Source organism: Trichosurus vulpecula, chromosome 7 (assembly GCF_011100635.1).
Source record: "Trichosurus vulpecula isolate mTriVul1 chromosome 7, mTriVul1.pri, whole genome shotgun sequence".
Lineage (NCBI taxonomy): Eukaryota > Metazoa > Chordata > Mammalia > Diprotodontia > Phalangeridae > Trichosurus > Trichosurus vulpecula.
In genome coordinates, this window is record NC_050579.1 from 153,711,282 (window position 1) to 153,728,766 (window position 17,485).

General features: G+C 39.5%; 1 protein-coding gene across 2 annotated transcripts in view; it reads left to right on the forward strand.

The window, feature by feature from the left end:
* Positions 1 to 522: 522 nt before the first annotated feature.
* LAMA4 (laminin subunit alpha 4) overlaps positions 523 to 17,485 on the forward strand; it is a 193,787-nt gene continuing 176,824 nt past the window's right edge. For both annotated transcript variants that reach the window (XM_036766542.1, XM_036766543.1), the window contains exon 1: positions 523 to 966. In XM_036766542.1, coding sequence (XP_036622437.1) covers positions 772 to 966 — 195 coding nt within the window. In that variant the 5' untranslated portion in view covers positions 523 to 771. The remainder of the gene's footprint in view (positions 967 to 17,485) is intronic.

The following is a 17,485-nucleotide window of genomic DNA, read 5'->3' on the forward strand; positions in this document are numbered from 1 at the left end:
CTTATGTTATTTGGGATAGTCTAAATTTGGCCCCTTTCCCTAGAATTTTTTTCCACTCCTCTCTGTGGCTCTTAGAGGAAAAAAAAATTGGCACCTTGACTAAATAAATGGTAGTTGTTGTTTTTTTTTTAAGTAAATCTGTAGGCACTGACCATTCATCTAGAGCCATTGGACCATCTCCAAATCAGGAAAGGTGATGGTGAGGGTCAAGGGGAATAACCAGAGGACAGTGTCTGACTGGCAAACTGAGAGTGGGAGGGTCCCAAAACTTAAGGTAAAAGGGAGTGATGTGACTGCCTGAAGGAAGCCAGAGGCAGAATAAAGAGTCAGTCTGTATCCTGACTGAGGGGAGATAAGGTGGCTGGGGAGAGAGTGGGGTTTTCCTGGAATACAATCTGCATTTTGACACTCTCCACTTAAGCACTGCCCATCTGTATATTATTCAACCAGACTAAGGGGAAAAGAAGAGCTACAGGCACACAAAAGGTGGGGAGGAGAGGGAGGGAGGGGGAAGAGGAAGAGAGAGAGAGAGAGAGAGAGAGAGAAACTCACATAGGAGAGGAAGCAAAAGACTCTCCCTCTTCCCCCTCCCCCTTTTTTTTTAAACAAGAAGCTGGTTAGACTGTCTTAAAGTGCCACATCTGGAAACTACAAACCGAAAGAAAGTTAAAATAACTGAGGCACCACTGAACCAAGGGGGGCTGATTGAAGACGGGGGTAAGCAATTACTAAGCTCTTAGAAGACCACACTCCTGGATGTAAAAGAAGGAAATGGCTTTGATCTCTGCCTGGTCTTATGCTTTTCCTATACTGCTCTTCTGGGGATGCTTCCCCTCCAGCACCGCAGCGGTGGAGGGCAGCGCTTTTCAGTTTGACATTGAAGGTAGTTCTGCAATCAGCAAACAAGACTCGGCTGCTAACAGAGAGCCATCACTAGCTGCTGGAAGTCCGGTGCCTTTTGCTGAGGTATGGAAACTGTTTTATCTCTCAAGTGAAAACTTTCTCCTTGCATGTTGTGTGTCTTTCCTTTCTTTCTTCCCCACCGTTCTTCACTGCTTTTCCCCTCATGATGGTCTCACCTGCATTAAAATCACCTTTGAAAGCTTTTCTAAAATGAAGGGGAAGGTTTTCACAATCCACAAATTTTTTTTCAAATTACAAGAGGCATGTACCTTCAGCCTGCACCCCACAGTGCGGCAGAGTTGTGTGGGGCACTGGCCAGGAACGCCCCTGAGTTTCTTGCCAGCACTTAGGACAAACTCCTGCCCAATAGAATTATTCTGTCCCAGTGAACCTATGTCCCTCAGCACTCCCAGGTAGTCACTGCCTTCTCCCTGACTCAGACTTTCAGTAAAGTTTTTGATGTAAAAGGAAATCCACTGTTGTAATAGTGGTAATATCAATTCTTTTCTATCTTAGATGATGGATAAGTTTCTTTCTAAGAGAAATTGGGCAGGGAGAGGGTCAACCTTGGATGCTTACTGCCTGTGTGGGTGACTGTGAACAAATCATCTTCTTTGGGTCTCAGTTCCCCCCTTTAAAATACAGAGGTTGGACTTGGCCTCTTAGGTTCTTTCCAGTTCAAGATTTATGATCCTATGACCTGTAAAGCAGTCACTGTGAGTCCCAAACATGATACAAGAAGTTAAGATTATCCTCAGGCTTTGTTTTAAATTAAAAAGCATCCCTGAAAGTGGAATTTGTTGTTGGTGTCATATTTATGAAAAGGTCTGTTACTTGAAAGTCAAACACTCATTTTATTTAGGGGGAAATAGATTACAACAATAAAGTATAGAAGTTTCCTGAGGGAGAAGAGTCAAGATCTGAAAGTAAAGAGCTGAGGGGCCCTATAGGTCAGACAATCCAGTGTGTGGGAGATACTGAGTAGGAGACAAATGAAAGTCACTGGAATTTATGGGAAGGAAGAGGCAATGAGAGGATGAGAGGGAGAGGGAGAGGGGAGGAGAGAGAGACAGAGAGAGAGAGAGAGAGAGAGAGAGAGAGAGAAAGAGAGAGATACAGACACACAGAGATATAGAGAAAGAGAGAGAGAGAGAGAAAGAGATAGAGAGAGAGAGAGAGAGAGAGAGAGAGAGAGAGAGAGAGAGAGAGAGAGCACTAATGGTACAGAAATCTATGTGATAGAATCATATCTCTAAAACTAGAAAGGACCTCAGAGGCCATCGAGTCTAACCTCCTTAAAGATAAGGAAACTGAAGCTTGGGGAATAAATATAAGTGGCTCGTCCAAGATTACACAGGTCGAATAGCCATCAGAGATAGGACCTGAATCCAAGTAGATCTCAAATACTAATTACCCTATAAATTCAGGGCCAGACTACGTTGAAAAACCTGAAGAACAAATTCCCATATTTTGTCTTCTAAGGGAGTAGGGCCATTCCAGTTAAGAAATTCGGGGTGGAGACTGACCACATCAGCAACCCTGTAGGGTGGGAAATTACATGAGAAGGTAATAAGCGTGAACTACTACGGTCAATTTAATATCGCAACACTGGGGAGCGAACTGGGGCTTGGACACAATCCACAATGTGGGGAGTGAACCTCCTCTTCACAGGCTTCAAATTAACCACTGGGAAACATTATCTCCACCTGTTGCTTACCAAACGGAAAGTCCCTGAATGAAATGCCTGCTCATGAGAGACAAGGTCGAATACACTAAATACATTCCATCATGAGTTTCCCAGGACGGGGTGGGGTAGGGGGACAACCACTGTCAGCAATGTATATATTTAGAGAACGTGAAATCAAATGATGAAACTCAAAGCAAACTTCGTACATCATCTGATGCCACAACTGATCGGACCAGTGTTCCTTTATTGTCTGTGTGACTTTAGGCAAGTCACATAACCATTCTCAACCTCATCTATAAAACAGAGATAATAGTAGCACCTACCTCACAGCATTGAGAATCATTTGACATAATATTTGTAAAGTGCTTCGCAAACTTCAAAGTCCTCTATTAATGATGACTATTACTCTAAGATCCCTGCTAAGTCTATGTCTACAATCCTATGAAAATAATAATAATGATGATCATGATAATAACTTTAAGCTCTTTTTTTCATCTGTTTTTAAAGCTTTGTTTCTACTGGGTGCTTTTGACTTAATAGTTAATTCAGTCTTCTTGCTAAGGTTTTTTACCTGCCAACCAGAAAGAATGTCCCATAGGAAGTTAACTTCATAACACTGTTTGATTCTAATAGTCCCTTAATTTCCCTAAAGAAATGGTTCCAAATGCTAGAAAAGGCCAGTGGTTTTCTATAACTGACGGACAGAGGCCCTTAGTCATTCCAAACAGAGTCAAATTACATGCTACAGAAAGGGGGGCGGAGGGAGGGGACTGTGGTAGTTACGTTTCCACTACATATTTTCGCATAATGCCTGGTGTTATACTGATCCCACAAAGAAGGCTGATCCGTGGCCGCAACGTTTACTCTTCCCTTCATAGACAAAATACAAACAGACCTCAAGCCACATACATTCTCCACCTTCAATAATAGAGCAGCTACATGGAAACTCATCAAGAAGACCGCATGAGTGCCTATGCCTACATGCATATACTAAATATAGCTAAAATTTGTGTTTATAGATGGATTTTGTTTATATGCACATTTTATATGTGTATGTATGATATATACTATATTCAATGTATAATTATATATTTTCATTTATTACACATGTGTACATGTATATACATACATGTGTATATATTATATATGTATTATATATGTATATACACACTTTTTTCATGAGGGAAGATTTGAAACATGAATAATGGAATGTCCTGAAAATATTCCCCCCCTTTATTTGGTTGAGTTTTATATGCATGATTTACTCTCAAATTCTCTTGGGACTCTAGTACCACAAGCATTTCACAGGCAAGGGAGAACATGACTAACAGAGCAGAGAAGGAGGTGCCCAGGATTGAATGAATGACTTCTTTTTGCCTTTCACTTTTCACTCTTCAGGTGTTTATGAACTTGCTGTGATGGATGGCATTGACTGGGTCAGAATGTAGGCTCCTTTTCTTCTGGAAAGAACCTCTATTCTAGGACACCGATAGTTTGACAGGAAAGTGGCGGTTCAGTAGTATTTCACTAGTCTAAGGTGTGGGGGTAGGTAGAAGCCTTGTAGTGAAACTTACAGAATCAATGTTTCCCTGTGGGTGTAAAGAGATTGGATTTGGAAGAATGGAGGGGAGAAATAAAAGAGAGAGGATGTGGTAGAAGAATGACGAGTATATCCAGAAGAGAAAACTGGGACACTGTAACAACAACCTTTCCAGTGCTTACTTCTCAGCATTGATTCACCACACATTGGTCAACAATCAGCCACATGTATTCCACAAATGGCAAACACACTAAGAGCCAGCTTCTTATAATGGAAAGGTCACTGAGGACTGAGTTCTAAGGTCAACTTCTACATTTGCTAATTCTGTGGTCATAGAAAGTCAGTCGCAACTTCTCTGGGCCTCTCCATCTGCAAAATGGGATAACACTTTCACTGCTTAACTAGGAGGAACAGGTGGGTCAATGGACAGGAGCATTTTAAAACATTTTTTAATAATCTACTAGAATTTCTTGTATCTGTGCAAATGAACTTTAAAGACTAATAATTACATTCAGATATTATAATTTTACTCTGAAATAAAAATTTCCATTCTACTATCTTTAGTAGTGCAAAGGCACTGTGTCAAACGATGGTTTTTAAATTCTGGTCCTTCTAGTTAACTCCTCGAGTTATTATGAAACTACAAAACATGGCATAAATTAGGCTCTACTTTTTAATAGCTTTATCATACCCAAAGCATTTAACCTCTCTGAATTTGTTTCATCTACAAAACAGGGATCACATTTATGAGAGGCAGGTTGGAGTAACAGAGAGTGGCCTTTGAGTCAGGAGGGCCTGGCTTTAAGTCCCTTCTTACCACATATTGATTGTGTGACCCCACAAATCATTTAATCTCTCAGTGGCCCCAAGCTATGTCCTAGGGCTATGGATTACAGAATAATCTATCTACATTGATAAAGGAAGTTTCCTTACCAGAAGCTGCCTCAACCAATAAAATTATATTATTTGTTGTTGTTCAGTTGTTTCAGTTGTGTCCAACTCTTTGTGACCCTGTTTGGGGTTTTCTTGGCAAAGATACTGGAGTGGTTTGCCATTTCCTTCTCTAAGATCATTTGACAGATGAGGAAACTGAGGCAAACAGCATTAAGTGACTTGCCCAGGATAACATAGCTAGTAAGCCCTGAGGCCAGATTTGAACTTGGGAAGATGAGTCTTCCTGACTTCAGGCCGATCACTCTATCCACTGTACCACATAAGTCCAGATAATTATCATCAGCAGCACCAACAATACCAAACTTATTTTCCAGAGTCATTGTGAAGATAGCACTTCGTAAATTACTGTGTAGATGTGGGTTATTATAGGTATATTGTACAACCAACCCTAGTTGTTCAAAATGCCCTAATAGGCAAAATCTGAGGGATTTTTTCCCAACCCTACTTTAACCCTCACTGGCAATAAGTTATTTCTCGTTGTCTATCAAATAAACTTATTTCAGTTATCTAGGCTTGAAAGGGAGTCCTTTTTGCCTCTTCTTTCCACTCATCCCACACATCCAATCTGTTGCTAAAGTCTGCTGTTTGTATCCCTACAGTATCTCTAGAATCAACCTCCTTTCCAATCAGGCCAGCAGTCACTCTAGATATGGTCCTCATTGCTGTTTTGCCTAGACTATCGTAAGAGCTTCCTAACTGCTCACCCTCCCTCTGAGCTATCATCCCTTCTATCTACTTCACAGAACTGGCAAGGAGGAAAACTTCCTAATAGACCACTCTAATCATGACATGCCTCTCCTCAAAATCTGTCAGTGGTTTCCCTTTGCTGAGTGAATAATATGGACACAATCTGGCTCCAACCCTACTTTTCAGCCTCATCTCACTCTTCTTCATGTATTCTACATTCTGGCCGAACCGGGCTGTTCTAAACTAACCCTTCCCACCCCGTACTGTTCTGTCTTGTTTCTGTACATTTGCTCATGTTGTCCCCTATCCCTAGAATGGTGCTTCCCTCATCTCTTTCTATTGAAGTAACTCCCTTTAAGGCCATGCTCATCGATCAATCGTTAAGCCTTAACAGAGTGTCTATTATTATTATTTTTTTTTTATTAAAGCGGCCATCCCTTGATTAATTTCTTAAAGAGGCCTATTCACTCAATGGGAGTTACCTCACTCAACATGAGAACCTGAAAAGACCTTAGTCTAAAAGGACCAGGGTCTCCCAATGCATCCTGGGCCATCTCCAGCTGTCCTGAAGAATATCTGGCCACTGGACCCAGATGGCCCTGGAGGAGAAAGTGAGGTTGATGACCTGGCACAGACTTCCCTCACTCAAATCAAAGTCAACTGCAAGTCATGTCATCATTTCCCTGATGTCACAGTCCTCTTCGAGAATGCAGGATAAACACAACAATAATTATGTGCCAGGTCTATACTAGGGTGCTGGCAATACAAAAACAAAAATGAAAGTCCCCACCTTCAAAGAACTTAAATTCTAATCCAGGTGCCCTCTCAAAGTTTTCCCTGACCTCTGCAGCTGAAAAATAATCTCTTCATCTTAAAATTTCTCGAGATTAAGAAGTATCAGTCCTTGTTTGCACTTCAATTCGACACTTATTAAGGACTTACTGTATACAGCACATTGTACTATGTGATTGGGATATAATAATAGATCATATTATGGCCCTCAGGAGTTCCTAATTTATAGTAGTTAGGTTGGTGATTTTTAGAAGGGCACGTTTTAAAGGGCTTACTTCCAAAGCAGAAGCAGTCTCTAGGAAAGGATGAGTCTAGGAAAAGATGAATGGAAAATAAGAAATTGTTAGGGCTGGAAGGGAGCTAAAAGCCTATGCAGTCCAAACTCCTCATGTTACTACTAAGCAAACTAAAGCCTGGCAGAAGTGAAAGGGCCTTATCCAAGGCTATATATTATGCATCTAGCAGTGTCAAGGTTGAACTGGAATCCAGGTCTACTGACTCTCGACCCTTTACTCTTCTGGAATAAAGGGACTAATAACTAGGGTACTATTTTTCAATGATATGGAAATATATTTAAATAAACTGTGACATTCAATTCAAAGAGAATGTATTGAGCATAGACTGTGTGATCAGCACAAGTTATGATGAAGTTGCCAAAGAATTGAAACAATGCTTTTCTTTATCCATGTGTATCTAATGTACCCTTATTTCAAAGTTCTAGTGTACCTATGACCTAAATAATCATCTCTTAATGGATCTTTTCTCTGAACCATAACATGTCTTCACTTTGTAAGTATAGTACAACTATTTTCTTCCCTATAAATATCAATGATTGTAATATCCAACATGGATGAGACAAAGAGCAGTAACTATTCAAAGTATTCTAGATAGTATTTGGCATAGCACCATATATAAGGAGAGATATAATACACGCTGCCTCTCAACAGTAAGCTCCTTTGCTCAAGTTATTTCTGGAAAATAAAGAATCCATCTCCTTATAGGATCCATATTTCTCCACATCTACCATGAGATAGATGGCTAGATGGCTTTAAGACATAAAGACCCAAACACTTTCACTTTCTTTCTCTTTCTCTCTCTCTCTCTCTCTCTCTCTCTCTCTCTCTCTCTCTCTCTCTCTCTCTCTCTCTCCCTCCCTCCCTCCCTTCCTCCCTCTCTCCCTCCCTTACATGGTCTGTCCCCTTTGTAAGCTGTTGGTCACATTATCACCCAATAACCAAGACCCTTTTGGGGCTCTTTCTCAAAAATGTATTCTCCTCTGGCAAATGTGGTTTCCTTCAACAGATAGTTATTAATTCAAACTATGTTTTTCCCAAATGTACCAACTCCTCAGGATAGAATTAAATTAAATTCAACAAGTACTTATGAAGTGTATGCTATGTACAAGGCATTTTGGGGATACAGGGACAAAACACACATACACACAACCCAAAACACACACACATGCACACACCCCCCAAAATTCCTGCCCTCAAGGAATTTACATTCTACTGAAATGAAGAATACATCTGTATACCAATAATCATGGTAAATTTCTGTAATCCCTGCTACCAGCAAGTCTGAAACTGGTAGACACTTGAGTTCAGGAGTTCTGAGCTGTATTAAGGAGGGCCAGAGTCTATTAGATGTCTGCCCTAATTCTGGCATCAATATGGTAAGCTATCAGAGAAGAGAAGAACAGGTTGGAAACAGCAGGTCAAAGTTTGTTCGCTGATCTGTAATGGGGTTGATATATAAATTAAGCCAGGGGAAGGGAAAAAGAATATAGCTTAGAATTTTCCTCCTTTCCCTGCCAAATTGTTAGTGTCTAACTGAACTTCTATCTTTTCCCTTGTAATAGGATATTTTGATCAGCGAAGGGAAAGAAAAGAAAGAGAAAAGCTATTTGGGACACATGGGCATCCCTGAAATATTAAGGGAAAAGTGCTCTATTTAATGCATTCTCTCCCAAATAAAGCTTGTCACACATAGTGTCCTTTAAGAAGATAATCAAATCCCCTTTCTTCAGGCCTCTCATCCTAGCTCAAAGGAAAGATATGAATAATGGTAAAGTCATAAAGATAGAATTTTGAATCATTGATTGGTTGGTATCATCTGGAAAGAGAGAGATACTAAGAATAAGAGATTCAAAAACACGATTATAAGCACAGTCTTTTGAATGCCAAAATTCTGTGCATTTTTCAGCAATTTTATTTTATTTGTATTTTATCAAAAATAATCCAATCCCATTCCATTCAACAAACATTGACTGAATGCCTTAGTAATATATAGACAAAAATGAAACATTTCTTGTTCTCAAGAAGTTTATATGCTACTGGGTAAGGGTGATATTTCATTGAAACAAATTGAATATATGTTGCGAGGGTCCATCAGAATGTCTATATTTGTACATGCGCACTGGTTAAGAATTATGACCAGAATGGACCAATCGGGTCTTTGTACCAGGGCACCAAAATACTGACAGAAATGATAGCACTAGTACTGCTTCCACAGGCAGAGTCAATTCAGTTCATAATATTATAGACTCAGAGCTAAAAATTATTATCAAGCCCAATCTCTTCATTTTACAGAACAAGAAATGGAGTCCCAGAGAGGCTGAATAACTTGCCAGGCCCACTTCACTAGTATCTGAGGCAAGATTCAACTCTGGGTCTTTCTGGTGCATAGTGTGGCATATAGGACGCTAGATTTGGAGTCAGGAAGACCTAGGCTCAAATGCTACTTCAGACTCTCACTAGCTATGTGACAACTTGAACTTTTCTGTGCCTCAGTGTCCTCGTCTATAATAGGAGGGGCTTTGATGACCTCTACAGTTACTTCCACCTTTCAATCTATGATCCCATGATTCCGTAGGACTCCAAGTCCAGTGCTCTATCTATAACATTGTGCTGTCTATTTTAGCAACGAGTTAGTAAGAACTTTTTTTGTGGCAAGGGTTGGTTTCACAGGTGTAGAGAACTCCAGAAGAAAAAAATTCATGCACCAATGCAGATGACAACTGTTCTACAATTTCCTTCATTTCCTCTCCCAACTCTGCTTCTGACTCTGCTGACTTTGCCAATGTATCTCACTTGTCTTCCCACCGTGGATGTTCCTTCACATCCTCTGCCTTTTCCCACTATTGGTGACTTTTTACCAGATTCTCCATTTTATTGAAAGGTCCAGGCTAGTCATCCTTCATCTCCATTACCAGCTCTGCTTTTGACACTGCCAATTTTTCTACTATGCCTCAAAATGTTTCTCCCCTGGAATGTTCCCTCAGTATCAGTGGTTTTCTCACCCCCTCCACCTCTGTGGCACTCTTCTCCCAAAGGTGAGTTCCTTCCAGGACCTCCATTTTGTGGAAGGTCTCAAGCCAGCCATTCTCTTCTTTTCTGGTCTCTTCTTTTAACTCTCCAGACTTTTCTCCACCATGCCAACAGGAACTTTCTTTTTGCTTGTATTTTTATCCCCACCACTTAGCCTAGTGCCTGGAGTAAAGTAGGTGCTTAATAAATGCTTCTCGACTTGATATGCCTTGCAATTTCTAGTTTTAAAGAATTGCTAAAAGAACTGAGTAGTTACATGATTTGCCCGGAGTCACATGGTCAGTATTTGTAAAAGGTGAGGCTTGAACCTAGGTTGGCCTGACTCCAAGGCTCCCTTCTATCCTCTATGCTATGCTGAAAGGATAATTAGTTTCAAGAGGAAACTACCAGATGGTGTGTTCCTACCCTCCCACACACATACTATGGTACCCCAGGTGAAATCTTCCTGGGCCTGCTTCCTTTTTTTGGTGGTATCCTTTTCAGTTGTGGCCTAATCTTGGGGTCTCCACTCATGGGCACTGCTGACCTTCCTGGAATCTCCATCCCTATCCTACCAAATGTGTCTCTCACTCCCCACTCCACAGAAGGGCCATGGGTACCAACTTTCAATATTTAATTGCAGGACCTCTTCATAATGCTCCCCTCCCTCCCACCCAGTTAACTGCTTACCCCAGAACCATTTTTTGGTTCTTGCCACAGATACAGGAATTGCTAGTTAGGCCTCTTGGCAGAGTCCTCTTCTTGGCTGCCTTTTTCCCTCCTGGTGTGGTAGAGTTAAGTTCTGGGAAACAGTTCACTGAAGGGAAGTGTAACCACAGATGTTTGTAATTCCAACTTAAGTTTCTCATCAAAGTCCTAATGAAAATCAGCTGCCAGTAGTTCAGCCATGAATCCCACAGTCTTTTTATCATGAGAATCTGGGAGCAACAGCATTCCTGGGCTGAATGGGAGTGGGAATTTTTATATGTGCAAGACTGTGTCTTCAGAGAGGGGGAAAACACTGAGTAAGGCAAGTTTTAGTAAAAACAATGCCTCATCAGAGAGCAACATTAAGTCTCCTGTATCCTGAGGAATTTGTTGGTCTATGTTTGAGATTTTCATGAAGTCAGGCAATCTAGTGTTTACCTAAATGGAAAAAAATGCCTACATTTATTACTTCATGAGAACCAGCAAGAAGGATGACTTCCACAACAACAGCAGCTCTCTCTAGGGAGCCCCTTGCAAACCTCCCCAATAATGTGGGCCCCCAAGGTCTCTCCGGGCTCCAATTTGGGGGACTTTTGTTTTTCAATTGTGCTTCCAGTTAACTTAGCGAACTATTTCCCTTAAGGAGATAAGGTTCCCAAGGGCTGAAATAATCTCCATAATTAAATCCTCTTCTCCAAACTGACTGATATTTAATATTGTTTAACTTCACACCAAATGGCATAGGAACCTGGAGATTCTGGAATGAGCCTCAGTAAAAGGAGATATCAGTCTAAAGAATGGCTCCAAAGATATTTTAGGAGGAGAATCAAGCAGCATTGAAATGAACTGTCTACTCAAACATCTTTGCAATATAAGAGCTGGGATTGTGGAGGGGTAGCTGTCTTGCATTGGAAAGGCAAAAGTATAGTGTGAAGTTGACACTCCAAGTGCCTAAACATAGCTTTAGGTTTTCCAAGTTCCCTTTCCTCAAGTGCAAAGAAAATGCCTTCATAGGAATTTTGGGTATCTAATCTAAGAGAGAGAGAGAGAGAGAGAGAGAGAGAGAGAGAGAGAGAGAGTGTATCTGGGAAGAGGAGAAGAAAAGGGTGTGGGTGATTAGTGTGATTAAGTATAATATAGTTCAACAGTCAAGATGTATTAATTATGTCATCTGTTTTAAATATTGGGAAGAAATATTCATTGCAATGGTAAAAAACCAGCTACTAAATGTGTAGAGTCAGAATCCTCTATGAAAAGTAACTTAAAAATAAAATATATTTTTAAAAATCAAAAAGAAAAGTAACCGTGGCATGTTACTATGATGAATTTGAAATGTAAATAATAATAATAAATTTGTTTTATTTTGGAGAGGAAGGGATGAGTTTTCCTGACTCCAGGCCTGGCAATCTATCCACTGTGCCAGATTTAAAAAAAACCCAAAACAAAATCTTGTTTGGCACTATATCCACTGAACCATCTAGCTGCCCCACCAAAGACAATAGAATCTAGAAATTCAGAATAATCAAGCTATGATATTTTTCTCAGATATCCAACTGCCTAATTTTGAGGCTGCTAGAGGTTACAGTAAATAGAGCCCTGGACCTGGAGTCAGAGAGACAAAGTTCAGATCCAACCTCAGATACATACTAGCTGTATGACTTTGGGCAAGTTACTTAACATCTGTCTGCTTAAGTTTGCTTGTCTATATAATGGGGATAATAACAGCACCTCCTTCTCAGGATTGTTGAGAGGACAAAAGGGGATAATATTTGTAAAGATCTTTAGAAACCTTATGGCACTATATAAATTTTATATATTATTAATTATTAATTAAATTTTTAGAAATAAATTAGATATAATTAATCATTAACAAAATATAATTAATGGGTAAATATTATATATTTATCCACTGGGGAAACTGAGTTCCAAAGAACCCAAAGTTAAACAGTTAATTGCTGGCACTACCAGAAACCAGTTTGATTATTTCACAAGACCCAGTGCTCTTCCTAATCTGTTTTAAATGTTTGCCTCTTTGCTCTCTTAGACGTTAGACATAAGGACAATTAGATGAAGATAGGTACAAAGCTTTTAGTGAAAAATTGTTGGCATTGATTATCTTATTTTCTCATCTTTACCCTTTGATAGTTCTTTTTTATTTCTAGGTTAATCACTAGGGAATTATTGTAGAATATAGTAAAATAAGAAAAGCCTTAAGCTTATCTAGTGCATGTTATGTGGTTATTCTTCCAATCCAGACTTGGCAACCCTAACTGGCAAGTTAGGCCCCCAGAGCGTGTCTGCTATATCGCTCATCAGAGTTCTAGGGGTAGCCTTCATATTGTAAGGGGTATCTGTCTAACACCAAAGCTCATGAGCCCCCAGTGGTATGCTTCCCCCATTGATCATCAGTTACCAGCCAGAAATAATTGGGTTTTAGAAAGGGGTATTTACCAAGGTAGTATAGTAAAAAGAGTTGGTACAAAACATTCCCCCAAAAGAGTATCTGTTAACAAACTTCCCCACAAGTTAATAGAGAGTCCAGAAATAAATGTACTCAAGCTTGAAGAGCACGTGGAGCAAAGTGTATAATACATGGTTGATTTTTTCCTCTCCTTCATGGAGTGAGTATTCAGGAAGTGCTCATTAGAAATGGTGGTAGCTTTCTGTTGGACTCCTTGTAGAGTCTTGAAGCTGACTTTCCTGGGTGTTTCTAGTTTGTCCTTTGCTTGCAGTGCAAGAGTGCTTCAGCTGTTCTGAAGACCCCTCAAGGATTAAGACTACAATGATAAAAAAAAAACAAAAGATTTTTTAAAGACTAGAACATCTTTTCTTTTGAAGTCCATTAGGACCTTCTACAGCCAAGATGGGAGTGGACTGAGACCAAGACCTAAGCTCTCCTCCTCCCCCTTCTCCCCCAAGTGACTTTTTTTCTCAAGAGTAGTACACCCTCCTCTCCACTGCAGGACATTTGAATCTCTAGATTCCAAGCTATTTTCCTATTTAAATGACAATCCATAGGGCACGACCACTTTTCCTCAACAAATCTGAGCACATCTCCTGTTCTACATCACACTAGTTCATCCAGTGACTTCAAAGAATATCTAAACTGATACCTTAATCTAAAGCCTACATTTGATTCAATAGGGACATCTTCTTATGGGAGGTATTAGCATCTTGTCAGTTTAAGTGGGATGGGGGGGTATGATTTGATTGATTGACCCAATCAAACCCTCACCTTTATACTAGGTTCTTCTGTTAGCTATGTTGCTAGGTAAATCAATTTTAATTCTTTAGACTCATTTTACCCTTCTGTAAAATAAAGGGACTAGACTAGATGGCCTCTGAGGTCCCATCCAGCACCAATTTATTTATGATTCTAAGACAAGTAAGTTCAAATTATTGGGGCAGCTAGATGGCACAGTGGATGGAGTTCTGAGTGTAGAATCAGGAAGACCTGAATTCAAACATGAACTCAGAAATTTATTAGCAGCATGACCCTGGTCAAGTCACTTAATCTCTGCCTCAGTTTCCTCATCTGTAAAATGGGGAAGATAATAGCACCTTCCTGCCAGGGTGGTTGTGAAAATCAAATGAGATAATAATTGTAAAGCACTAACAGTACCCTGGCACACGGTAAGTGCTATAGAAATGCTAGCTGTTATTATTAGTGGGAACAGGGGTATTGCTATCAGAATAGGCCTACCTAGAAAAAAGGACCAGATTCATAACAGAAATCTGTGCTGTCCAAGATATTCCTTTAACAGTTGGGAATGCAGAAGCTAGAGAGCTCCTCAGACACTGATCCGAGGAAGATTCTTTGACCACAACCCCCTTGCCATTCACAGAAAAGGATAGAATATTGGCAACACACAAAGATGCACAAATACACAAAGAACCCTAAGATCCTATACATGTATGTTTGTGCAGTTTTAGGAAGGAAGAGACTTAGGAAATATCTAGACTAATGCCCTCCTTTTACAAATAATGTCTTGAACATTATTTCATTAGTTTAGGGAATTCCCAATGAATAACTCCCTCTATCAATACAAATCAGCACCTGTTGCAATTTATACTTTTTGAAAATTGCCTGAGACATTGAAAGATTAAGTCAAATCATTCACTTGTAAATAATTAATGCATTAATAATAGCTAATGATTAAATGTTTAATAAATTATTAATAATTTTAAATTATTGATTAAAATGATAATTATTAAATAATTAATAAATTGTTAATTATTAAGATTCAATTATTTGACTGGGATCATAAAGGTGGAATATCCTAAGAGAACATTTGAATCCAGGCCTTCTTGACTCCAAAGCCAGCTCTCTGTCCACTTTGTCATGCTGTCCCTCACTAGCAGATAATACTTTATGGTTTACAATGGGCTTTCCTCACAACAAGGCAGAATAGTGATATTTTGTATAGCTGAGACAACTGAAGCCCAAAGAGGGAACACAATTTTCCGAAGGTCATATAGTATCTTAGCAGCAGAACTGGGATTAGAACTTACATGCCGGGCATAGTCATCATGATCTGACCAATTCACAGGATTTGTAGCTCCAGAAGCTAAGGATATAGACATGAGCACGTACATGCTATCTCTATCCCTGCCCCAACCCTCCCCAAGTTTCCTGGAGCTTTGCCAATTAGTTGATTAACACCTGTTCCTGACTTTGCAGGGCAACCCAAAGACAGAACTACTGAGTAACAGGAAGGAAATGAAAAGAGAATAGGTTGGAAGAGTCTAGTGTGATGACGTGGGAAAAAATGAGAGTAGAGCAGTAAATGCCGAATGCCAGTAAGTCTAGAGATGAGAATATGTAGGAGCTGATTGTAAAATAGGCAGGGAACCAGTGAAAGATTTTATTGGATGTGAGACAAGAATTGGGCCAAATGATTTTTCCACAACTACATTTTGAACATAATAGAGCACATAATGATTTATTAATAATAATGAGTTGTAGGAATCTAACTTAATATACCCACTTATCTTCAAACACAATAATTTCCCCTCTGAATGCTTCCTTTCAGTGTTGCAGAGCACAATAATTGACCAATGTACTTTGGAGAGAGAATCTGAAAGGCAAAAGTTAAGTTAGAAGCCAATATTTATGTCTATAATGCAGTGTGGTTAATGACTTCCCATAGTGCTTTAAGGGCAAGCAAAGTGGGACTTTTGCCAGTTTTTCTTTTGGAGTGCTTCTTAGCACTGAGGCAATCAAGTGCCTCTGAGTGAGTCTTGCCTTTTTTTAGGAAGGCCCATACCCTTTTGCTAATTAGGTCACTAGCCCTCTAACCATGAAGAAGGGTATATATACACTCTGAGGTTCGCATTTTGTTTGGGGCTCACTCATTGGAAGAGTGTTGGCATGGAGACTCTGGGTAGCCATTAAGGAGCACCCCCCAGCTTTAAAAACACAGATGTGCTTCTCTCTCTCTCTCTGGTAACTATGTATGTATTGCTATGGTCAGACAGTTAGAAGCCTGCCTGTTGATTTGTTTTTATTTGCTCTGTTTATATAATTTCTGCTTGTAATTTCTGTTTGTGTTTTCTCTGAAGTTCTGGGTGCTGGCTTTTCCCCCTGAACTAAGTGAATGATATGTGCATATTTAATTAAAATAAGATTGTTAACCCCTTAAAGTTGCTTTCCTTAGAAAAGCAGATTAAAGAACCTGTGCTAGCAGCCCTCCTGTGTGCTGGTGCTATTGGTCTTACACAGCCACAGTAGCTGCAGGTAGCATTGTTGTTACTGGTGCTGACTCTGAGGTAGATTCAGTGTGACAAAAAGTGGCATTCTGATTCTAAATGGACTCAACGAGAGATGTGTCCTCCTCTCAACAGTATATTTCTCCTTGTGTTTAAAATTAAACTCTTCCTTATTTTCTTAAACTTTGTCCTTCCTTATTTCCATTGGCACCACCATCATCCCAAAAACACAGGCTTTAAAACCCAAGAGCCACCTTTGAACTTTCCCTCTCCCTAGCCTCCCTCATCTAATCAGATCTAATCAGTGGGTAAGTCCTATCATTGCTTCAGCTATAATGATACTCAAATCCACCCCTACTTTTCAAAGTGGCTGCCACAATTCTAGTTCTGACCCTTTTTGCTTCATAGTATCATAGGACTTTAGAATCATAAAGTCATTTTGACTATTATAAATACCCAATTTAACTACAAAGGACCTATGAAGAAAGATGCAATCTGCATCCAGAGAAAGAACTGATAAAGAGAACTATATATAGAATGATTTTACATGTATGTGTGTATGTATGTGTATGTGTAATACATACATACATATGTGTGTCTAATGGTAACAATCTCAGGGAGGGAGGAGAAGGAAGAGAAAAAAAGGAAAAAATGTTACATGATAACTTTATTATATATTTAAAAGGAATAGCAAGTTGTACATAACATATTTGCAGTCTCATGTGCAATCATCTGTTTTTTCTTTTTTATTATGTTATGGAGAAGCTTAGTTTATTTCTTAAGTCCAGAATAAAATAAATTAAAAAAAATAAAGTTACAGCTGGAAGGGAAATTAGATATCATATTGTCCGATCCCCTCATTTTGCAGATGAAGAAACTGAAACCCATATAGGTTAAGTTCAAGATCCCACAAGTAGTAAGTGATAAAGGAGGTATGGGAAAATGGATTTGGAGTCAGGAAGACCAGGGTTCAAATCCTTCCCAAAATATAATAACAAGTCATTTAACATTTCTGTTTCTTCATTTGTAAAATGAGGGAGTTGGACTCGATGGCCTCTAAATTTCCTTCTAGCTCTAGATCTGTAATCCTATAGTCCTATGAACCCATGTCCTCTGACTCCACATTCAGAGGCCCATTCCCATACCAAACTCCTCAAATCTTGAACTATTCAATTCGTCTCAATTAAAAAAAAAACACTA